At 42.7% G+C, this 25,807-nt stretch overlaps 1 protein-coding gene across 1 annotated transcript in view; it reads left to right on the top strand.

Annotated features, from left to right (window-relative positions):
* LOC127915542 (FERM domain-containing protein 7) overlaps window positions 1-25,807 on the top strand; it is a 60,707-nt gene that overhangs the window by 26,871 nt on the left and 8,029 nt on the right. The window contains exons 3-5 of the mRNA XM_052495717.1: window positions 19,470-19,512; window positions 22,162-22,240; window positions 25,319-25,416. Of these exons, the coding sequence (XP_052351677.1) occupies window positions 19,470-19,512; window positions 22,162-22,240; window positions 25,319-25,416 (220 nt within the window). The remainder of the gene's footprint in view (window positions 1-19,469; window positions 19,513-22,161; window positions 22,241-25,318; window positions 25,417-25,807) is intronic.

Here is a 25,807-nt window from a genome sequence, read left to right on the forward strand (position 1 = left end):
TAGACAGGGAGTCAGTATAACCTACTAGACAGGTCAGTATAACCTACTAGACAGGGATCAGTATAACCTACTAGACAGGGAGGTCAGTATAACCTACTAGACAGGTCAGATAACCTACTAGACAGGTCAGTATAACCTACTAGACAGGGAGGTCAGTATAACCTACTAGAAGGTCAGTATAACCTACTAGACAGGTCAGTATAACCTACTAGACAGGTCAGTATAACCTACTAGACAGGTCAGTATAACCTACTAGACAGGTCAGTATAACCTACTAGACAGGTCAGTATAACCTACAGACAGGGAGGTCAGTATAACCTACTAGACAGGTCAGTATAACCTACTAGACAGGGAGGTCAGTATAACCTACTAGACAGGTAGTAACCTACTAGACAGGTCAGTATAACCTACTAGGGTCAGTATAACCTACTAGACAGGTCAGTATAACCTACTAGACAGGAGGTCAGTATAACCTACTAGACAGGAGGTCAGTATAACCTACTAGACCAGTATAACCTACTAGACAGGTCAGTATAACCTACTAGATGGGTCAGTATAACCTACTAGACAGGTCAGTATACTACAGTATAACCTACTAGACAGGTCAGTATAACCTACTAGACAGGTCAGTATAACCTACTAGACAGGTCAGTATAACCTACTAGACAGGGTCAGTATAACCTACTAGACAGGTCAGTATAACCTACTAGACAGGGGAGGTCAGTATAACCTACTAGACAGGTCAGTATAACCTACTAGACAGGTCAGTATACCTACTAGACAGGTCAGTATAACCTACTAGACAGGGAGGTCAGTATAACCTACTAGACAGGTCAGTATAACCTACTAGACAGGTCAGTATAACCTACTAGACAGGTCAGGTCAGGTCATAACCTACTAGACAGGTCAGTATAACCTACTAGACAGGGAGGTCAGTATAACCTACTAGACAGGTCAGTATAACCTACTAGACAGGTCAGTATAACCTACAGGGAGGTCAGACAGGGAGGTCAGTATAACCTACTAGACAGGTCAGTATAACCTACTAGACAGGTCAGTATAACCTACTAGACAGGTCAGTATAACCTACTAGACAGGGAGGTCAGTATAACCTACTAGACAGGTCAGTATAACCTAGACAGGGTCAGTATAACCTACTAGACAGGTCAGTATAACCTACTAGACAGGGAGGTCAGTATAACCTACTAGACAGGTCAGTATAACCTACTAGACAGGGAGGGTCAGTATAACCTACTATCAGTATAACCTACTAGACAGGTCAGTATAACCTACTAGACAGGTCAGTATAACCTACTAGACAGGTCAGTATAACCTACTAGACAGGTCAGTATAACCTACTAGACAGGGAGGTCAGTATAACCTACTAGACAGGGAGGTCAGTATAACCTACTAGACAGGTCAGTATAACCTACTAGACAGGTCAGTATAACCTACTAGACAGGGAGGTCAGTATAACCTACTAGACAGGGAGGTCAGTATAACCTACTAGACAGGGAGGTCAGTATAACCTACTAGACAGGTCAGTATAACCTACTAGACAGGTCAGTATAACCTACTAGACAGGTCAGTATAACCTACTAGACAGGTCAGTATAACCTACTAGACAGACAGGTCAGTATAACCTACTAGACAGGGAGGTCAGTATAACCTACTAGACAGGGAGGTCAGTATAACCTACTAGACAGGTCAGTATAACCTACTAGACAGGGAGGTCAGTATAACCTACTAGACAGGGAGGTCAGTATAACCTACTAGACAGGTCAGTATAACCTACTAGACAGGTCAGTATAACCTACTAGACAGGTCAGTATAACCTACTAGACAGGGAGGTCAGTATAACCTACTAGACAGGTCAGTAACTAGACAGGGAGGTCAGTATAACCTACTAGACAGGGAGGTCAGTATAACCTACTAGACAGGGAGGTCAGTATAACCTACTAGACAGGTCAGTATAACCTACTAGATGGGTCAGTATAACCTACTAGACAGGTCAGTATAACCTACTAGACAGGTCAGTATAACCTACCTACTAGACAGGGAGGTATAACCTACTAGACAGGTCAGTATAACCTACTAGACAGGTCAGTATAACCTACTAGACAGGTCAGTATAACCTACTAGACAGGGAGGTCAGTATAACCTACTAGACAGGTCAGTATAACCTACTAGACAGGTCAGTATAACCTACTAGACAGGTCAGTATAACCTACCTACTCAGTATAACCTAGACAGGTCAGTATAACCTACTAGACAGGTCAGTATAACCTACTAGACAGGTCAGTATAACCTACTAGACAGGGAGGTCAGTATAACCTACTAGACAGGTCAGTATAACCTACTAGACAGGTCAGTATAACCTACTAGACAGGTCAGTATAACCTACTAGACAGGGAGGTCAGTATAACCTACTAGACAGGTCAGTATAACCTACTAGACAGGTCAGTATAACCTACTAGACAGGGAGGTCAGTATAACCTACTAGACAGGTCAGTATAACCTACTAGACAGGGAGGTCAGTATAACCTACTAGACAGGTCAGTATAACCTACTAGACAGGTCAGTATAACCTACTAGACAGGGAGGTCAGTATAACCTACTAGGCAGAGAGGTCAGTATAACCTACTAGCCAGGGAGGTCAGTATAACCTACTAGACAGGTCAGTATAACCTACTAGACAGGTCAGTATAACCTACTAGAGGAGGTCAGTATAACCTACTAGCCAGGAGGTCAGGATATAACCTACTAGACAGGTCAGTATAACCTACTAGACAGGGAGGTCAGTATAACCTACTAGACAGGTCAGTATAACCTACTAGACAGGTCAGGATAACCTACTAGACAGGTCAGTATAACCTACTAGACAGGGAGGTCAGGATAACCTACTAGACAGGTCAGTATAACCTACTAGACAGGTCAGGATAACCTACTAGCCAGGTCAGGATAACCTACTAGACAGGGAGGTCAGTATAACCTACTAGACAGGTAGGTCAGTATAACCTACTAGACAGGTCAGTATAACCTTCTAGACAGGTCAGTATAACCTACCAGACAGGGAGGTCAGTATAACCTACTAGAAAGGTCAGTATAACCTACTAGACAGGTCAGTATAACCTACTGGACAGGTCTGTATAACCTACTAGACAGGTCAGTATAACCTACTAGACAGGTCAGTATAACCTACTAGACAGGTCAGTATAACCTACCAGACAGGTCAGTATAACCTAGACAGGTCAGTATAACCTACTAGACAGGTCAGTATAACCTACTAGACAGGGAGGTCAGTATAACCTACTAGACAGGTGAGTTTAACCTACTAGACAGGTCAGTATAACCTACTAGACAGGTCAGTATAACCTACTAGACAGGTCAGTATAACCTACTAGACAGGGAGGTCAGTATAACCTACGAGACAGGGAGGTCAGTATAACCTACTAGACAGGTCAGTATAACCTACTAGACAGGTCAGTATAACCTACTAGATGGGTCAGTATAACCTACTAGACAGGTCAGTAAAACCTACTAGATAACCTACTAGGGTCAGTATAACCTACTAGATAGGTCAGTATAACCTACTAGACAGGTCAGTATAACCTACTAGACAGGTCAGTATAACCTACTAGACAGGGAGGTCAGTATAACCTACTAGACAGGTCAGTATAACCTACTAGACAGGGAGGTCAGTATAACCTACTAGACAGGTCAGTATAACCTACTAGACAGGTCAGTATAACCTACTAGACAGGTAACCTACTAGACAGGTCAGTATAACCTACTAGACAGGGAGGTCAGTATAACCTACTAGACAGGTCAGTATAACCTACTAGACAGGTCAGTATAACCTACTAGACAGGTCAGATAACCTACTAGACAGGGAGGTCAGTATAACCTACTAGACAGGTCAGTATAACCTACTAGACAGGTCAGTACTAGACCAGTATAACCTACTAGACAGGGAGGTCAGTATAACCTACTAGACAGGGAGGTCAGTATAACCTACTAGACAGGTCAGTATAACCTACTAGACAGGTCAGTATAACCTACTAGACAGGGAGGTCAGTATAACCTACTAGACAGGGAGGTCAGTATAACCTACTAGACAGGTCAGTCAGTCATAAACCTACTAGACAGGTCAGTATAACCTACTAGACAGGTCAGTATAACCTACTAGACAGGTCAGTATAACCTACTAGACAGGTCAGTATAACCTACTAGACAGGTCAGTATAACCTACTAGACAGGTCAGTATAACCTACTAGACAGGTCAGTATAACCTACTAGACAGGGAGGTCAGTATAACCTACTAGACAGGTCAGTATAACCTACTAGACAGGGAGGTCAGTATAACCTACAGGTCAGACAGGACAGGTCAGTATAACCTACTAGACAGGTCAGTATAACCTACTAGACAGGAGGTCAGTATAACCTACTAGACAGGGAGGTCAGTATAACCTACTAGACAGGTCAGTATAACCTACTAGACAGGTCAGTATAACCTCAGTATAACCTACTAGACAGGGAGGTCAGTATAACCTACTAGACAGGGAGGTCAGTATAACCTACTAGACAGGTCAGTATAACCTACTAGACAGGGTATAACCTACTAGAGGTCAGTATAACCTACTAGACAGGTCAGTATAACCTACTGGACAGGTCTGTATAACCTACTAGACAGGTCAGTATAACCTACTAGACAGGTCAGTATAACCTACTAGACAGGTCAGTATAACCTACTAGACAGGTCAGTATAACCTACCAGACAGGGAGGTCAGTATAACCTACTAGACAGGTCAGTATAACCTACTAGACAGGTCAGTATAACCTACTAGACAGGTCAGTATAACCTACTAGACAGGTCAGTATAACCTACTAGACAGGTCAGTATAACCTACTAGACAGGGAGGTCAGTATAACCTACTAGACAGGGAGGTCAGTATAACCTACTAGACAGGTCAGTATAACCTACTAGACAGGTCAGTATAACCTACTAGACAGGGAGGTCAGTATAACCTACTAGACAGGGAGGTCAGTATAACCTACTAGACAGGTCAGTATAACCTACTAGACAGGTCAGTATAACCTACTAGACAGGTCAGTATAACCTACTAGACAGGGAGGTCAGTATAACCTACTAGACAGGGAGGTCAGTATAACCTACTAGACAGGTCAGTATAACCTACTAGACAGGTCAGTATAACCTACTAGACAGGTCAGTATAACCTACTAGACAGGGAGGTCAGTATAACCTACTAGACAGGTATAACCTACAGACAGGTCAGTAAACCTACTAGACAGGTCAGTATAACCTACTAGACAGGTCAGTATAACCTACTAGACAGGTCAGTATAACCTACTAGACAGGAGGTCAGTATAACCTACTAGACAGGGAGGTCAGTATAACCTACTAGACAGGGTATAACCTACTAGACAGGTCAGTATAACCTACTAGACAGGTCAGTATAACCTACTAGACAGGGAGGTCAGTATAACCTACTAGACTCAGTATAACCTACTAGACAGGTCAGTATAACCTACTAGACAGGTCAGTATAACCTACTAGACAGACAGGTCAGACAGGGGAGGTCAGTATAACCTACTAGACAGGGAGGTCAGTATAACCTACTAGACAGGTCAGTATAACCTACTAGACAGGTCAGTATAACCTACTAGATGGGTCAGTATAACCTACTAGACAGGTCAGTATAACCTACTAGACAGGTCAGTATAACCTACTAGACAGGTCAGTATAACCTACTAGACAGGGAGGTCAGTATAACCTACTAGACAGGTCAGTATAACCTACTAGACAGGTCAGTATAACCTACTAGACAGGTCAGTATAACCTACTAGACAGGGAGGTCAGTATAACCTACTAGACAGGTCAGTATAACCTACTAGACAGGTCAGTATAACCTACTAGACAGGTCAGTATAACCTACTAGACAGGTCAGATAACCTACTAGACAGGGAGGTCAGTATAACCTACTAGACAGGGAGGTCAGTATAACCTACTAGACAGGGTAGGTCAGTATAACCTACTAGACAGGTCAGTATAACCTACTAGACAGGGAGGTCAGTATAACCTACTAGACAGGGAGGTCAGTATAACCTACTAGACAGGTCAGTAGGGAGGTCAGTATAACCTACTAGACAGGTCAGTATAACAGACAGGTCAGTATAACCTACTAGACAGGTCAGTATAACCTACTAGACAGGTCAGTATAACCTACTAGACAGGTCAGTATAACCTACTAGAGGTCAGTATAACCTACTAGACAGGGAGGTCAGTATAACCTACTAGACAGGGAGGTCAGTATAACCTACTAGACAGGTCAGTATAACCTACTAGACAGGTCAGTATAACCTACTAGACAGGGTCAGTATAACCTACTAGACAGGTCAGTATAACCTACTAGGTCAGGACAGGTCAGTATAACCTACTAGACAGGTCAGTATAACCTACTAGACAGGTCAGTATAACCTACTAGACAGGTCAGTATAACAGACAGGTCAGTATAACCTACTAGACAGGTCAGTATAACCTACTAGACAGGTCAGTATAACCTACTAGACAGGTCAGTATAACCTACTAGACAGGTCAGTATAACCTACTAGACAGGTCAGTATAACCTACTAGACAGGAGGTCAGTATAACCTACTAGACAGGTCAGTATAACCTACTCAGATAACAGGGGAGGTCAGTATAACCTACTAGACAGGTCAGTATAACCTACTAGACAGGGAGGTCAGTATAACCTACTAGATAACCTAGGTCAGTATAACCTACTAGACAGGGAGGTCAGTATAACCTACTAGACAGGTCAGTATAACCTACTAGACAGGGAGGTCAGTATAACCTACTAGACAGGTCAGTATAACCTACTAGACAGGTCAGTATAACCTACTAGACAGGAGGTCAGTATAACCTATAGGTCAGTATAACCTACTAGACAGGTCAGTATAACCTACTAGACAGGGAGGTCAGTATAACCTACTAGACAGGTCAGTATAACCTACTAGACAGGTCAGTATAACCTACTAGACAGGTCAGTATAACCTACTAGACAGGGAGGTCAGTATAACCTACTAGACAGGGAGGTCAGTATAACCTACTAGACAGGTCAGTATAACCTACTAGACAGGTCAGTATAACCTACTAGACAGGTCAGTATAACCTACTAGACAGGTCAGTATAACCTACTAGACAGGTCAGTATAACCTACTAGACAGGTCAGTATAACCTACTAGACAGGGAGGTCAGTATAACCTACTAGACAGGTCAGTATAACCTACTAGACAGGTCAGTATAACCTACTAGACAGGAGGTCAGTATAACCTACTAGACAGGGAGGTCAGTATAACCTACTAGACAGGTCAGTATAACCTACTAGACAGGTCAGTATAACCTACTAGACAGGTCAGTATAACCTACTAGACAGGTCAGTATAACCTACTAGACAGGTCAGTATAACCTACTAGACAGGTCAGTATAACCTACAAGACAGGTCAGTATAACCTACCAGACAGGGAGGTCAGTATAACCTACTAGACAGGGAGGTCAGTATAACCTACTAGACAGGGAGGTCAGTATAACCTACTAGACAGGTCAGTATAACCTACTAGACAGGTCAGTATAACCTACTAGACAGGTCAGTATAACCTACTAGACAGGTCAGTATAACCTACTAGACAGGGAGGTCAGTATAACCTACTAGACAGGGAGGTCAGTATAACCTACTAGACAGGTCAGTATAACCTACTAGACAGGTCAGTATAACCTACTAGACAGACAGGTCAGTATAACCTACTAGACAGGTCAGTATAACCTACTAGACAGGTCAGTATAACCTACTAGACAGGTCAGTATAACCTACTAGACAGGTCAGTATAACCTACTAGACAGGTCAGTATAACCTACTAGACAGGTCAGTATAACCTACTAGACAGGTCAGTATAACCTACTAGACAGGGAGGTCAGTATAACCTACTAGACAGGTCAGTATAACCTACTAGACAGGTCAGTATAACCTACTAGACAGGTCAGTATAACCTACTAGACAGGTCAGTATAACCTACTAGACAGGTCAGTATAACCTACTAGACAGGGAGGTCAGTATAACCTACTAGACAGGTCAGTATAACCTACTAGACAGGGAGGTCAGTATAACCTACTAGACAGGTCAGTATAACCTACTAGACAGGTCAGTATAACCTACTAGACAGGGAGGTCAGTATAACCTACTAGACAGGTCAGTATAACCTACTAGACAGGTCAGTATAACCTACTAGACAGGTCAGTATAACCTACTAGACAGGGAGGTCAGTATAACCTACTAGACAGGTCAGTATAACCTACTAGCCAGGGAGGTCAGTATAACCTACTAGACAGGTCAGTATAACCTACTAGACAGGGAGGTCAGTATAACCTACTAGACAGGTCAGTATAACCTACTAGTCAGTATAACCTACTAGACAGGTCAGTATAACCTACTAGACAGGGAGGTCAGTATAACCTACTAGACAGGTCAGTATAACCTACTACACAGGTCAGGATAACCTACTAGACAGGTCAGTATAACCTACTAGACAGGGAGGTCAGTATAACCTACTAGACAGGTCAGTATAACCTACTAGACAGGTCAGTATAACCTACTAGACAGGTCAGTATAACCTACTAGACAGGGAGGTCAGTATAACCTACTAGACAGGTCAGTATAACCTACTAGACAGGTCAGTATAACCTAGACAGGTCAGTATAACCTACTAGACAGGGAGTCAGTATAACCTACTAGACAGGGAGGTCAGTATAACCTACTAGACAGGTCAGTATAACCTACTAGACAGGTCAGTATAACCTACTAGACAGGTCAGTATAACCTACTAGACAGGTCAGTATAACCTACTACTAGACAGGTCAGTATAACCTACTAGACAGGTCAGTATAACCTACTAGACAGGGAGGTCAGTATAACCTACTAGACAGGGAGGTCAGTATAACCTACTAGACAGGTCAGTATAACCTACTAGAGGTCAGTATAACCTACTAGACAGGTCAGTATAACCTACTAGACAGGTCAGTATAACCTACTAGACAGGTCAGTATAACCTACTAGACAGGTCAGTATAACCTACTAGACAGGTCAGTATAACCTACTAGACAGGGAGGTCAGTATAACCTACTAGACAGGGAGGTCAGTATAACCTACTAGACAGGGAGGTCAGTATAACCTACTAGACAGGTCAGTATAACCTAGATGGGTCAGTATAACCTACTAGACAGGTCAGTATAACCTACTAGACAGGTCAGTAAACCTACTAGACAGGTCAGTATAACCTACTAGACAGGGAGGTCAGTATAACCTACTAGACAGGTCAGTATAACCTACTAGACAGGTCAGTATAACCTACTAGACAGGTCAGTATAACCTACTAGACAGGGAGGTCAGTATAACCTACTAGACAGGTCAGTATAACCTACTAGACAGGTCAGTATAACCTACTAGACAGGGAGGTCAGTATAACCTACTAGACAGGTCAGTATAACCTACTAGACAGGGAGGTCAGTATAACCTACTAGACAGGTCAGTATAACCTACTAGACAGGTCAGTATAACCTACTAGACAGGGAGGTCAGTATAACCTACTAGACAGGGAGGTCAGTATAACCTACTAGACAGGTCAGTATAACCTACTAGACAGGGAGGTCAGTATAACCTACTAGACAGGTCAGTATAACCTACTAGACAGGTCAGTATAACCTACTAGACAGGTCAGTAAACCTACTAGACAGGTCAGTATAACCTACTAGACAGGTCAGTATAACCTACTAGACAGGTCAGTATAACCTACTAGACAGGTCAGTATAACCTACTAGACAGGGAGGTCAGTATAACCTACTAGAGGTCAGGGAGGTCAGTATAACCTACTAGACAGGTCAGTATAACCTACTAGACAGGCAGGTCAGTATAACCTACTAGACAGGGAGGTCAGTATAACCTACTAGACAGGGAGGTCAGTATAACCTACTAGACAGGTCAGTATAACCTACTAGACAGGTCAGTATAACCTACTAGACAGGTCAGTATAACCTACTAGACAGGTCAGTATAACCTACTAGACAGGTCAGTATAACCTACTAGACAGGGAGGTCAGTATAACCTACTAGACAGGTCAGTATAACCTACTAGACAGGTCAGTATAACCTACTAGACAGGTCAGTATAACCTACTAGACAGGGAGGTCAGTATAACCTACTAGACAGGTCCTACTAGACAGGTATAACCTACTAGACAGGTCAGTATAACCTACTAGACAGGAGGTCAGTATAACCTACTAGACAGGTCAGTATAACCTACTAGACAGGTCAGTATAACCTACTAGACAGGTCAGTATAACCTACTAGACAGGTCAGTAAACCTACTAGATAGGTCAGTATAACCTACTAGACAGGTCAGTATAACCTACTAGACAGGTCAGTATAACCTACTAGACAGGGAGGTCAGTATAACCTACTAGACAGGTCAGTATAACCTACTAGACAGGGAGGTCAGTATAACCTACTAGACAGGTCAGTATAACCTACTAGACAGGTCAGTATAACCTACTAGACAGGTCAGTATAACCTACTAGACAGGTCAGTATAACCTACTAGACAGGGAGGTCAGTATAACCTACTAGACAGGGAGGTCAGTATAACCTACTAGACAGGTCAGTATAACCTACTAGACAGGTCAGTATAACCTACTAGACAGGTCAGTATAACCTACTAGACAGGTCAGTATAACCTACTAGACAGGTCAGTATAACCTACTAGACAGGTCAGTATAACCTACTAGACAGGTCAGTATAACCTACTAGACAGGTCAGTATAACCTACTAGACAGGTCAGTATAACCTACTAGACAGGTCAGTATAACCTACTAGACAGGGAGGTCAGTATAACCTACTAGACAGGGAGGTCAGTATAACCTACTAGACAGGTCAGTATAACCTACTAGACAGGTCAGTATAACCTACTAGACAGGTCAGTATAACCTACTAGACAGGGAGGTCAGTATAACCTACTAGACAGGTCAGTATAACCTACTAGACAGGTCAGTATAACCTACTAGACAGGTCAGTATAACCTACTAGACAGGTCAGTATAACCTACTAGACAGGTCAGTATAACCTACTAGACAGGTCAGTATAACCTACTAGACAGGTCAGTATAACCTACTAGACAGGGAGGTCAGTATAACCTACTAGACAGGAGGTCAGTATAACCTACTAGACAGGAGGTCAGTATAACCTACTAGACAGGGAGGTCAGTATAACCTACTAGACAGGTCAGTATAACCTACTAGGCAGGGAGGTCAGTATAACCTACTAGGCAGGTCAGTATAACCTACTAGACAGGTCAGTATAACCTACTAGACAGGGAGGTCAGTATAACCTACTAGGCAGGTCAGTATAACCTACTAGACAGGTCAGTATAACCTACTAGACAGGGAGGTCAGTAAAACCTACTAGACAGGTCATATAACCTACTAGGCAGGTCAGTATAACCTACTAGGCAGGTCAGTATAACCTACTAGACAGGTCAGTATAACCTACTAGACAGGTCAGTATAACCTACTAGACAGGTCAGTATAACCTACTAGACAGGTCAGTATAACCTACTAGACAGGTCAGTATAACCTACTAGACAGGGAGGTCAGTATAACCTACTAGACAGGTCAGTATAACCTACTAGACAGGTCAGTATAACCTACTAGACAGGTCAGTATAACCTACTAGACAGGGAGGTCAGTATAACCTACTAGACAGGTCAGTATAACCTACTAGACAGGTCAGTATAACCTACTAGACAGGGAGGTCAGTATAACCTACTAGACAGGTCAGTATAACCTACTAGACAGGTCAGTATAACCTACTAGACAGGTCAGTATAACCTACTAGACAGGTCAGTATAACCTACTAGACAGGTCAGTATAACCTACTAGACAGGGAGGTCAGTATAACCTACTAGACAGGGAGGTCAGTATAACCTACTAGACAGGTCAGTATAACCTACAGGTCAGTATAACCTACTAGACAGGGAGGTCAGTATAACCTACTAGACAGGTCAGTATAACCTACTAGACAGGTCAGTATAACCTACTAGACAGGTCAGTATAACCTACTAGACAGGTCAGTATAACCTACTAGACAGGTCAGTATAACCTACTAGACAGGTCAGTATAACCTACTAGACAGTCAGTATAACCTACTAGACAGGTCAGTATAACCTACTAGACAGGTCAGTATAACCTACTAGACAGGTCAGTATAACCTACTAGACAGGTCAGTATAACCTACTAGACAGGGAGGTCAGTATAACCTACTAGACAGGTCAGTATAACCTACTAGACAGGGAGGTCAGTATAACCTACTAGACAGGTCAGGTATAAACCTACTAGACAGGTCAGTATAACCTACTAGACAGGTCAGTATAACCTACTAGACAGGTCAGTATAACCTACTAGACAGGTCAGGTCAGTATAACCTACTAGACAGGGAGGTCAGTATAACCTACTAGACAGGTCAGTATAACCTACTAGACAGGTCAGTATAACCTACTAGACAGGGAGGTCAGTATAACCTACTAGACAGGTCAGTATAACCTACTAGACAGGTCAGTATAACCTACTAGACAGGTCAGTATAACCTACTAGACAGGTCAGTATAACCTACTAGACAGGTCAGTATAACCTACTAGACAGGTCAGTATAACCTACTAGACAGGTCAGTATAACCTACTAGACAGGGAGGTCAGTATAACCTACTAGACAGGTCAGTATAACCTACTAGACAGGTCAGTATAACCTACTAGACAGGTCAGTATAACCTACTAGACAGGTCAGTATAACCTACTAGACAGGTCAGTATAACCTACTAGACAGGTCAGTATAACCTACTAGACAGGTCAGTATAACCTACTAGACAGGTCAGTATAACCTACTAGACAGGTCAGTATAACCTACTAGACAGGGAGGTCAGTATAACCTACTAGACAGGTCAGTATAACCTACTAGACAGGTCAGTATAACCTACTAGACAGGGAGGTCAGTATAACCTACTAGACAGGTCAGTATAACCTACTAGACAGGGAGGTCAGTATAACCTACTAGACAGGTCAGTATAACCTACTAGACAGGTCAGTATAACCTACTAGACAGGTCAGTATAACCTACTAGACAGGGAGGTCAGTATAACCTACTAGACAGGGAGGTCAGTATAACCTACTAGACAGGTCAGTATAACCTACTAGACAGGGAGGTCAGTATAACCTACTAGACAGGAGGTCAGTATAACCTACTAGCCAGACAGGTCAGTATAACCTACTAGACAGGTCAGTATAACCTACTAGACAGGGAGGTCAGTATAACCTACTAGACAGGTCAGTATAACCTACTAGACAGGTCAGTATAACCTACTAGACAGGTCAGTATAACCTACTAGACAGGGAGGTCAGTATAACCTACTAGACAGGTCAGTATAACCTACTAGACAGGTATAAACCTACTAGACAGGTCAGTATAACCTACTAGACAGACAGGTCAGTATAACCTACTAACCTCAGTACCTAGAGACAGGTCAGTATAACCTACTAGACAGGTCAGTATAACCTACTAGATGGGTCAGTATAACCTACTAGACAGGTCAGTATAACCTACTAGACAGGTCAGTAAACCTACTAGACAGGTCAGTATAACCTACTAGACAGGTCAGTATAACCTACTAGACAGGTCAGTATAACCTACTAGACAGGTCAGTATAACCTACTAGACAGGTCAGTATAACCTACTAGACAGGTCAGTATAACCTACTAGACAGGGAGGTCAGTATAACCTACTAGACAGGTCAGTATAACCTACTAGACAGGTCAGTATAACCTACTAGACAGGTCAGTATAACCTACTAGACAGGTCAGTATAACCTACTAGACAGGTCAGTATAACCTACTAGACAGGTCAGTATAACCTACTAGACAGGTCAGTATAACCTACTAGACAGGTCAGTATAACCTACTAGACAGGGAGGTCAGTATAACCTACTAGACAGGTCAGTATAACCTACTAGACAGGTCAGTATAACCTACTAGACAGGTCAGTATAACCTACTAGACAGGTCAGTATAACCTACTAGACAGGTCAGTATAACCTACTAGACAGGTCAGTATAACCTACTAGACAGGTCAGTATAACCTTCCAGACAGGGAGGTCAGTATAACCTACTAGACAGGTCAGTATAACCTACTAGACAGGTCAGTATAACCTACTAGACAGGTCAGTATAACCTACTAGACAGGTCAGTATAACCTACTAGACAGGGAGGTCAGTATAACCTACTAGACAGGTCAGTATAACCTACTAGACAGGGAGGTCAGTATAACCTACTAGACAGGGAGGTCAGTATAACCTACTAGACAGGGAGGTCAGTATAACCTACTAGACAGGGAGGTCAGTATAACCTACTAGACAGGTCAGTATAACCTACTAGACAGGTCAGTATAACCTACTAGACAGGTCAGTATAACCTACTAGACAGGGAGGTCAGTATAACCTACTAGACAGGGAGGTCAGTATAACCTACTAGACAGGTCAGTATAACCTACTAGACAGGTCAGTATAACCTACTAGACAGGTCAGTATAACCTACTAGACAGGTCAGGTCATATAACCTACTAGACAGGGTCAGTATAACCTACTAGACAGGGAGGTCAGTATAACCTACTAGACAGGTCAGTATAACCTACTAGACAGGTCAGTATAACCTACTAGACAGGGTCAGTATAACCTACTAGACAGGTCAGTATAACCTACTAGACAGGTCAGTATAACCTACTAGACAGGTCAGTATAACCTACTAGACAGGTCAGTATAACCTACTAGACAGGGAGGTCAGTATAACCTACTAGACAGGTCAGTATAACCTACTAGACAGGTCAGTATAACCTACTAGACAGGTCAGTATAACCTACTAGACAGGTCAGTATAACCTACTAGACAGGTCAGTATAACCTACTAGACAGGGAGGTCAGTATAACCTACTAGACAGGTCAGTATAACCTACTAGACAGGTCAGTATAACCTACTAGACAGGTCAGTCAGTATAACCTACTAGACAGGGAGGTCAGTATAACCTCACCTAGACAGGACAGGTCAGTATAACCTACTAGACAGGGTCAGTATAACCTACTAGACAGTATAACCTACTAGACAGGTCAGTATAAACCTACTAGACAGGTCAGTATAACCTACTAGACAGGTCAGGTCAGTATAACCTACTAGACAGGGAGTCAGTATAACCTACTAGACAGGTCAGTATAACCTAGACAGGGAGGTCAGTATAACCTACTAGACAGGTCAGTATAACCTACTAGACAGGTCAGTATAACCTACTAGACAGGTCAGTATAACCTACTAGACAGGTCAGTAAACCTACTAGACAGGTCAGTATAACCTACTAGACAGGTCAGTATAACCTACTAGACAGGTCAGTATAACCTACTAGACAGGTCAGTATAACCTACTAGACAGGAGGTCAGTATAACCTACTAGACAGGTCAGACAGGTCATATAACCTACTAGACAGGGAGGTCAGTATAACCTACTAGACAGGTCAGTATAACCTACTAGACAGGTCAGTATAACCTTCCAGACAGGTCAGTATAACCTACTAGACAGGGAGGTCAGTATAACCTACTAGACAGGTCAGTATAACCTACTAGACAGGGAGGTCAGTATAACCTACTAGACAGGGAGGTCAGTATAACCTACTAGACAGGTCAGTATAACCTACTAGACAGGTCAGTATAACCTACTAGACAGGTCAGTATAACCTACTAGACAGGTCAGTATAACCTACTAGACAGGTCAGTATAACCTACTAGACAGGTCAGTATAACCTACTAGGCAGGTCAGTATAACCTACTAGACAGGTCAGTATAACCTACTAGACAGGTCAGTATAACCTACTAGACAGGTCAGTATAACCTACTAGACAGGGAGGTCACCTACTAGACAGGTCAGTATAACCTACTAGACAGGTCAGTATAACCTACTAGACAGGTCAGTATAACCTACTAGACAGGGAGGTCAGTATAACCTACTAGACAGGTCAGTATAACCTACTAGACAGGTCAGTATAACCTAACTAGACAGGTCAGTATAACCTACTAGACAGGTCAGTATAACCTACTAGACAGGAGGTCAGTATAACCTACTAGACAGGTCAGTATAACCTACTAGACAGGTCAGTATAACCTACTAGACAGGTCAGTATAACCTACTAGACAGGTCAGTATAACCTACTAGACAGGTCAGTATAACCTACTAGACAGGGAGGTCAGTATAACCTACTAGACAGGTCAGTATAACCTACTAGACAGGGAGGTCAGTATAACCTACTAACCAGTACCTACTAGACAGGTCAGAGGTCAGTATAACCTACTAGACAGGTCAGTATAACCTACTAGACAGGGAGGTCAGTATAACCTACTAGACAGGTCAGTATAACCTACTAGACAGGTCAGTATAACCTACTAGACAGGTCAGTATAACCTACTAGACAGGTCAGTATAACCTACTAGACAGGGAGGTCAGTATAACCTAGTATAACCTACTAGACAGGTCAGTATAACCTACTAGACAGGTCAGTATAACCTACTAGACAGGTCAGTATAACCTACTAGACAGGAGGTCAGTATAACCTACTAGACAGGTCAGTATAACCTACTAGACAGGTCAGTATAACCTACTAGACAGGTCAGTATAACCTACTAGACAGGTCAGTATAACCTACTAGACAGGTCAGTATAACCTACTAGACAGGTCAGTATAACCTACTAGACAGGTCAGTATAACCTACTAGACAGGTCAGTATAACCTACTAGACAGGTCACAGTATAACCTACTAGACAGGTCAGTATAACCTACTAGACAGGTCAGTATAACCTACTAGACAGGTCAGTATAACCTACTAGACAGGTCAGTATAACCTACTAGACAGGTCAGTATAACCTACTAGACAGGTCAGTATAACCTACTAGACAGGTCAGTATAACCTACTAGACAGGTCAGTATAACCTACTAGACAGGTCAGTATAACCTACTAGACAGGTCAGTATAACCTACTAGACAGGTCAGTATAACCTACTAGACAGGTCAGTATAACCTACTAGACAGGTCAGTATAACCTACTAGACAGGTCAGTATAACCTACTAGACAGGTCAGTATAACCTACTAGACAGGTCAGTATAACCTACTAGACAGGTCAGTATAACCTACTAGACAGGTCAGTATAACCTACTAGACAGGTCAGTATAACCTACTAGACAGGTCAGTATAACCTACTAGACAGGTCAGTATAACCTACTAGGCAGGTCAGTATAACCTACTAGACAGGTCAGTATAACCTACTAGACAGGTCAGTATAACCTACTAGACAGGTCAGTATAACCTACTAGACAGGTCAGTATAACCTACTAGACAGGGAGGTCAGTATAACCTACTAGACAGGTCAGTATAACCTACTAGACAGGAGGTCAGTATAACCTACTAGACAGGTCAGTATAACCTACTAGACAGGTCAGTATAACCTACTAGACAGGTCAGGTCAGTATAACCTACTAGACAGTATAACCTACTAGACAGGTCAGTATAACCTACTAGACAGGTCAGTATAACCTACTAGACAGGTCAGTATAACCTACTAGACAGGTCAGTATAACCTACTAGACAGGTCAGTATAACCTACTAGAGGTCAGGTCAGTATAACCTACTAGTAGGTCAGTAACCTACTAGACAGGTCAGTATAACCTACTAGACAGGTCAGTATAACCTACTAGACAGGTCAGTATAACCTACTAGACAGGTCAGTATAACCTACTAGACAGGTCAGTATAACCTACTAGACAGGTCAGTATAACCTACTAGACAGGTCAGTATAACCTACTAGACAGGTCAGTATAACCTACTAGACAGGTCAGTATAACCTACTAGACAGGAGGTCAGTATAACCTACTAGACAGGTCAGTATAACCTACTAGACAGGTCAGTATAACCTACTAGACAGGGAGGTCAGTATAACCTACTAGACAGGTCAGTATAACCTACTAGACAGGAGGTCAGTATAACCTACTAGACAGGTCAGTATAACCTACTAGACAGGTCAGTATAACCTACTAGACAGGGAGGTCAGTATAACCTACTAGACAGGTCAGGTCAGTATAACCTACTAGACAGGTCAGTATAACCTACTAGACAGGTCAGTATAACCTACTAGACAGGTCAGTATAACCTACTAGACAGGTCAGTATAACCTACTAGACAGGTCAGTATAACCTACTAGACAGGTCAGTATAACCTACTAGACAGGTCAGTATAACCTACTAGACAGGTCAGTATAACCTACTAGACAGGTCAGTATAACCTACTAGACAGGGAGTATAACCTACTAGACAGGTCAGTATAACCTACTAGACAGGTCAGTATAACCTACTAGACAGGTCAGTATAACCTACTAGACAGGTCAGTATAACCTACTAGACAGGTCAGTATAACCTACTAGACAGGTCAGTATAACCTACTAGACAGGTCAGTATAACCTACTAGACAGGTCAGTATAACCTACTAGACAGGTCAGTATAACCTACTAGACAGGTCAGTATAACCTACTAGACAGGTCAGTATAACCTACTAGACAGGTCAGTATAACCTACTAGACAGGTCAGTATAACCTACTAGGTCAGTATAACCTACTAGACAGGTCAGTATAACCTACTAGACAGGTCAGTATAACCTACTAGACAGGTCAGTATAACCTACTAGACAGGTCAGTATAACCTACTAGACAGGTCAGTATAACCTACTAGACAGGTCAGTATAACCTACTAGACAGGTCAGTATAACCTACTAGACAGGTCAGTATAACCTACTAGACAGGTCAGTATAACCTACTAGACAGGTCAGTATAACCTACTAGACAGGTCAGTATAACCTACTAGACAGGTCAGTATAACCTACTAGACAGGTCAGTAGACAGGTCAGTATAACCTACTAGACAGGTCAGTATAACCTACTAGACAGGTCAGTATAACCTACTAGACAGGTCAGTATAACCTACTAGACAGGTCAGTATAACCTACTAGACAGGTCAGTATAACCTACTAGACAGGTCAGTATAACCTACTAGGCAGGTCAGTATAACCTACTAGACAGGTCAGTATAACCTACTAGACAGGTCAGTATAACCTACTAGACAGGTCAGTATAACCTACTAGACAGGTCAGTATAACCTACTAGACAGGTCAGTATAACCTACTAGACAGGTCAGTATAACCTACTAGACAGGTCAGTATAACCTACTAGGCAGGTCAGTATAACCAGTGTGTTGGTTCTGTTGTAATCGTTGTTTCTTCTTCCAGGTGTGGCTGGAACAGGTGAAACCTCTTACCAGTCAGATAAAGAGTAAGTCTGTGTTTTGTCGTGTGTGTGAGTGATTCGTAGTAACTGAGTGAGTGATTCGTAGTAACTGAGTGATTCGTAGTGTGAGTGAGTGATTCGTAGTGTGAGTGAGTGATTCGTAGTGTGTGTGAGTGATTCGTAGTAACTGAGTGAGTGATTCGTAGTAACTGAGTGAGTGATTCGTAGTGTGAGTGAGTGATTCGTAGTGTGAGTGAGTGATTCGTAGTGTGAGTGAGTGATTCGTAGTGTGAGTGAGTGATTCGTAGTGTGAGTGAGTGATTCGTAGTAACTGAGTGAGTGATTCGTAGTGTGAGTGAGTGATTCGTAGTAACTGAGTGAGTGATTCGTAGTAACTGAGTGAGTGATTCGTAGTGTGAGTGAGTGATTCGTAGTAACTGAGTGAGTGATTCGTAGTAACTGAGTGAGTGATTCGTAGTGTGAGTGAGTGATTCGTAGTGTGAGTGAGTGATTCGTAGTAACTGAGTGAGTGATTCGTAGTAACTGAGTGAGTGATTCGTAGTAACTGAGTGAGTGATTCGTAGTAACTGAGTGAGTGATTCGTAGTAACTGAGTGAGTGATTCGTAGTGTGAGTGAGTGATTCGTAGTAACTGAGTGAGTGATTCGTAGTAACTGAGTGAGTGATTCGTAGTAACTGAGTGAGTGATTCGTAGTAACTGAGTGAGTGATTCGTAGTAACTGAGTGAGTGATTCGTAGTGTGAGTGAGTGATTCGTAGTAACTGAGTGAGTGATTCGTAGTAACTGAGTGAGTGATTCGTAGTAACTGAGTGAGTGATTCGTAGTGTGAGTGAGTGATTCGTAGTAACTGAGTGAGTGATTCGTAGTAACTGAGTGAGTGATTCGTAGTGTGAGTGAGTGATTCGTAGTGTGAGTGAGTGATTCGTAGTAACTGAGTGAGTGATTCGTAGTAACTGAGTGAGTGATTCGTAGTAACTGAGTGAGTGATTCGTAGTAACTGAGTGAGTGATTCGTAGTGTGAGTGAGTGATTCGTAGTAACTGAGTGAGTGATTCGTAGTAACTGAGTGAGTGATTCGTAGTGTGAGTGAGTGATTCGTAGTAACTGAGTGAGTGATTCGTAGTAACTGAGTGATAATGTGTTCGGGGTCTTGTGAACGTTTTCACCCTGAATTTGTTTGGCTTACAACCTAGAATTAAAATGTATTCTTGGTGGGCTTGTGTCATTTGATTTACACAACAGGCCTTCCACTTTGAAGATGCAAAATATTTTATTTTTATTTTGTAACAAACAACAAATAAGACAATAATACAGAAAACTATTCACCCCCACAAAGTCAATCATTTCGAGAGCCACCTTTTGCAGCAATTATAGCTGCAAGTCTCTTGGCGTATGTCTCTGTCAGCCAGGCACATATAGCCACTGGGATTTTTGCCCATTCTTCAAGGCAAAACTGCTCCAGCACCTTCAAGTTGGATGGGTTCAACAATCTATAAATCATACCACAGATTCTCAATTGGGATTGAGTTCTGGGCTTTGACTAGGCCCTTACAAGACATTTAAATGTTTCTCCTAAAACCACTCAAGTGTTGCTTTCGCAGTGTGCTTAGGGTCAATGTTCTGCCGGAAGGTGAATTTTTGTCCCAGTCTCAAATCTCTGGAAGATTGAAACAGGTTTCTCTCAAGAATTTCCCTGTATTTTCCTTCAAGTTGGATGGGCTCCGCTGGTGTTCAACAATCTTTGGTCCTTCTGTAGCACAGTTGGTAGAGCATGGCGCTTGTAACGCCAGGGTAGTGGGTTCGATTCCCGGGACCACCCATACGTAGAATGTATGCACACATGACTGTAAGTCGCTTTGGATAAAAGCGTCTGCTAAATGGCATATTTTTTTTAAAGTCATACCACAGATTCTCAATTGGGACTGGGCTTTGACTAGGCCCTTACAAGACATTTAAACGTTTCTCCTAAAACCACTAAAGTGTTGCTTTAGCAGTGTGCCTCCCTGTGGCTAGATGTACCAAGATATTCTTTCCATTGTTTAATCATGGATTTATTGGTGCTCTGTGGGACGTTCAACGTTTCTGATACTTTGTTTATAACCCAACCCTGATCTGTCCTTCTCCACAACTTTGTCACCCGACCTGTTTTGGAGAGCTCCTTGGGTCTTCATGGTGCCGCTTGCTTAGTGGTGTTGCAGACTCTGGGGCCTTTCAGAACAGGTGTATATATACTGAGATCATGTGACAGATCATGTGACAGATCATGTGACAGATCATGTGACAGATCATGTGACACTTACATTGTACACTGGTGGACTTTATTGTGACTTCTGATGGTAATTGTTTGCACCAGATCTTATTTAGGGGCTTCATAGGAAAGGGGGTGAACACATATTACACACAACACTTTTCCTTTTATTTATTTTTTAAAATAATATTTGGAAACAAGTCATTCTTTTCATTTCACTTTCACCAATTTGGAAAAGTGTGTGTCCATTACATGACATCCAAATAAACATCTATTTAAATAACAGGTTGTAATGCAACAAAATAGGAAAAAACACCAAGGGGGATGAACACTTTTGCAAGACACAGTATAGTTATTTTTCTTTCATTGCTGTTAACTTATCCCCCCCTTCTCCCCCCTCCCCTCCCTCTCCGTCTCCATCTCTCAGACACCAGTGATCTGTTCTTCAGGTTCATTGTCAAGTTCTTTCCTCCAGACCCAGGACAGCTGCAGAGAAGACTCACAAGGTGTGTGTTTGAGTGACGCGCCTTCCTCGGATACATTAGTCAGGGACAGTGTTTATATTAGTAGAGGATCAATCACTAGGGCCGTCGTCAGGGACAGTGTTTATATTAGTAGAGGATCAATCACTAGGGCCGTCGTCAGGGACAGTGTTTATATTAGTAGAGGATCCATCACTAGGGCCGTCGTCAGGGACAGTGTTTATATTAGTAGAGGATCAATCACTAGGGCCGTCGTCAGGGACAGTGTTTATATTAGTAGAGGATCCATCACTAGGGCCGTCGTCAGGGACAGTGTTTATATTAGTAGAGGATCAATCACTAGGGCCGTCGTCAGGGACAGTGTTTATATTAGTAGAGGATCAATCACTAGGGCCTATCTGTCCCAGGGACAGTGTTTATATTAGTAGAGGTGTCCATCACTAGGCCGTCTGACCCAGGGACAGTGTTTATATTAGTAGAGGATCAATCACTAGGCCCAGGGACAGTGTTTATATCTAGTAGAGTGATCCATCACTAGGGCCCAGGGACAGTGTTTATATTAGTAGAGGATCAATCATCTGACCCAGGTGTACAGTGTTTATATCTAGTAGAGGATCAATCACTAGGCCCAGGGACAGTGTTTATATTAGTAGAGGATCCATCACTAGGGCCGTCCAGGGACAGTGTTATGTAGAGGATCCATCATCTAGGGCCGTCGTCCCAGGGACAGTGTTTATATTAGTAGAGGATGAATCACTAGGGCTGACCCAGGTGTACAGTATTTATATTAGTAGAGGATCCATCACTAGGGCCGTCTATCAGGGACAGTGTTTATATTAGTAGAGGATCAATCACTAGGTGTCTATGGACAGTGTTTATATTAGTAGAGGATCCATCACTAGGGCCGTCTGACCCAGGGACAGTGTTTATATTAGTAGAGGTGTACAGTAGGTGTTTATATTAGTAGAGGATCCATCACTAGGGCCCAGGTGTACAGTAGGTAGAGGATCAATCACTAGGGCCTATCTGACCCAGGGACAGTGTTTATATTAGTAGAGGATCCATCACTAGGGCCGTCTAGGGACAGTGTTTATATTAGTAGAGGTGTATCACTAGGGCCGTCTATCTGGACAGTGTTTATATTAGTAGAGGATCCATCACTAGGTGTCAGGGACAGTGTTTATATTAGTAGAGGTCCATCACTAGGGCCGTCCTCAGGGACAGTGTTTATATTAGTAGAGGATCCATCACTAGGGCCGTCGTCAGGGACAGTGTTTATATTAGTAGAGGATCAATCACTAGGGCCGTCGTCAGGGACAGTGTTTATATCAGTAGAGGATAAATCACTGTGTATCTACAGTATATCTATCTGACCCAGGTGTACAGTAGGTATGTCTATCTGACCCAGGTGTACAGTAGGTATGTCTATCTGACCCAGGTGTACAGTAGGTATGTCTATCTGACCCAGGTGTACAGTAGGTATGTCTATCTGACCCAGGTGTACAGTATATCTATCTGACCCAGGTGTACAGTATATCTGTCTGACCCAGGTGTACAGTAGGTATATCTATCTGACCCAGGTGTACAGTATGTATGTCTATCTGACCCAGGTGTACAGTAGGTATGTCTATCTGACCCAGGTGTACAGTATATCTATCTGACCCAGGTGTACAGTAGGTATGTCTATCTGACCCAGGTGTACAGTATGTATATCTATGTGACCCAGGTGTACAGTAGGTATGTCTATCTGACCCAGGTGTACAGTATATCTGTCTGACCCAGGTGTACAGTATGTATATCTATCTGACCCAGGTGTACAGTATATCTGTCTGACCCAGGTGTACAGTATATCTATCTGACCCAGGTGTACAGTATATCTATCTGACCCAGGTGTACAGTATATCTGTCTGACCCAGGTGTACAGTAGGTATGTCTATCTGACCCAGGTGTACAGTAGGTATGTCTATCTGACCCAGGTGTACAGCATATCTATCTGACCCAGGTGTACAGTAGGTATGTCTATCTGACCCAGGTTTACAGTATATCTATCTGACCCAGGTGTACAGTATATCTGTCTGACCCAGGTGTACAGTATATCTGTCTGACCCAGGTGTACAGTAGGTATATCTATCTGACCCAGGTGTACAGTATGTATATCTATGTGACCCAGGTGTACAGTAGGTATGTCTATCTGACCCAGGTGTACAGTATATCTGTCTGACCCAGGTGTACAGTATGTATATCTATCTGACCCAGGTCTACAGTATGTCTATCTGACCCAGGTGTACAGTATGTATATCTATCTGACCCAGGTGTACAGTAGGTATGTCTATGTGACCCAGGTGTACAGTAGGTATGTCTATCTGACCCAGGTGTACAGTATATCTGTCTGACCCAGGTGTACAGTAGGTATGTCTATCTGACCCAGGTGTACAGTATGTCTATCTGACCCAGGTGTACAGTATGTATATCTATCTGACCCAGGTGTACAGTAGGTATGTCTATCTGACCCAGGTGTACAGTATGTATATCTATCTGACCCAGGTGTACAGTATGTATATCTATCTGACCCAGGTGTACAGTAGGTATGTCTATCTGACCCAGGTGTACAGTATGTATATCTATCTGACCCAGGTGTACAGTATATCTGTCTGACCCAGGTTTACAGTATATCTGTCTGACCCAGGTGTACAGTATGTATATCTATCTGACCCAGGTGTACAGTAGGCATGTCTATCTGACCCAGGTGTACAGTAGGTATATCTATCTGACCCAGGTGTACAGTAGGTATGTCTATCTGACCCAGGTGTACAGTAGGTATATCTATCTGACCCAGGTGTACAGTATATCTGTCTGACCCAGGTGTACAGTAGGTATATCTATCTGACCCAGGTGTACTGTAGGTATATCTATCTGACCCAGGTGTACAGTAGGTATATCTGACCCAGGTGTCTTCTCTCTACCAGGTGTCTGTTTTCTCTGTAATGACAACAGTTCTGTGTGTCTAACCTCTCTCTCCTCTCCTCTGTTCCAGGTGTCTGTTTTCTCTGTAATGACAACAGTTCTGTGTGTCTAACCTCTCTCTCCTCTCCTCTGTTCCAGGTATCTGTTTTCTCTCCAGATAAAGCAGGACCTCTCGACAGGCAGTCTTACCTGTAATGACAACAGCGCCGCCCTGCTGGTCTCCCATATACTGCAGTGTGAGTCAAGCCCAATAAACACCTGGGTTGTGTTCACGAGAACGGAAACAGAAGCCAATGGGGCGGAGACAGGCAGGGAACTTGTCCAATAAGATTTTTTTGTCGTACAATATATACATTTTTTTAACGTTTTGCTATTGTCAACACTAAAATATACAACCCTGCCATTCACTTTCTAGATTACATTTATTCCTGTCCTTGGATAATATCCGTAACTCACTCGTCGAAGTTAACCTTCCTGAAATGACTTACTTACTTGCTGTGTGTGTGTGTGTTTGTGTTTGTACATTCGTTGTTTACCTTTGTGTGTGTGTGTGTATGTGTGCATGTGTTCGTCCATGCTTGAGGCATGCACGTGTGCTTCCGTTCGTGCACGTGTGCTTCCGTTCGT

Source organism: Oncorhynchus keta, chromosome 35, assembly GCF_023373465.1.
Source record: "Oncorhynchus keta strain PuntledgeMale-10-30-2019 chromosome 35, Oket_V2, whole genome shotgun sequence".
Lineage (NCBI taxonomy): Eukaryota > Metazoa > Chordata > Actinopteri > Salmoniformes > Salmonidae > Oncorhynchus > Oncorhynchus keta.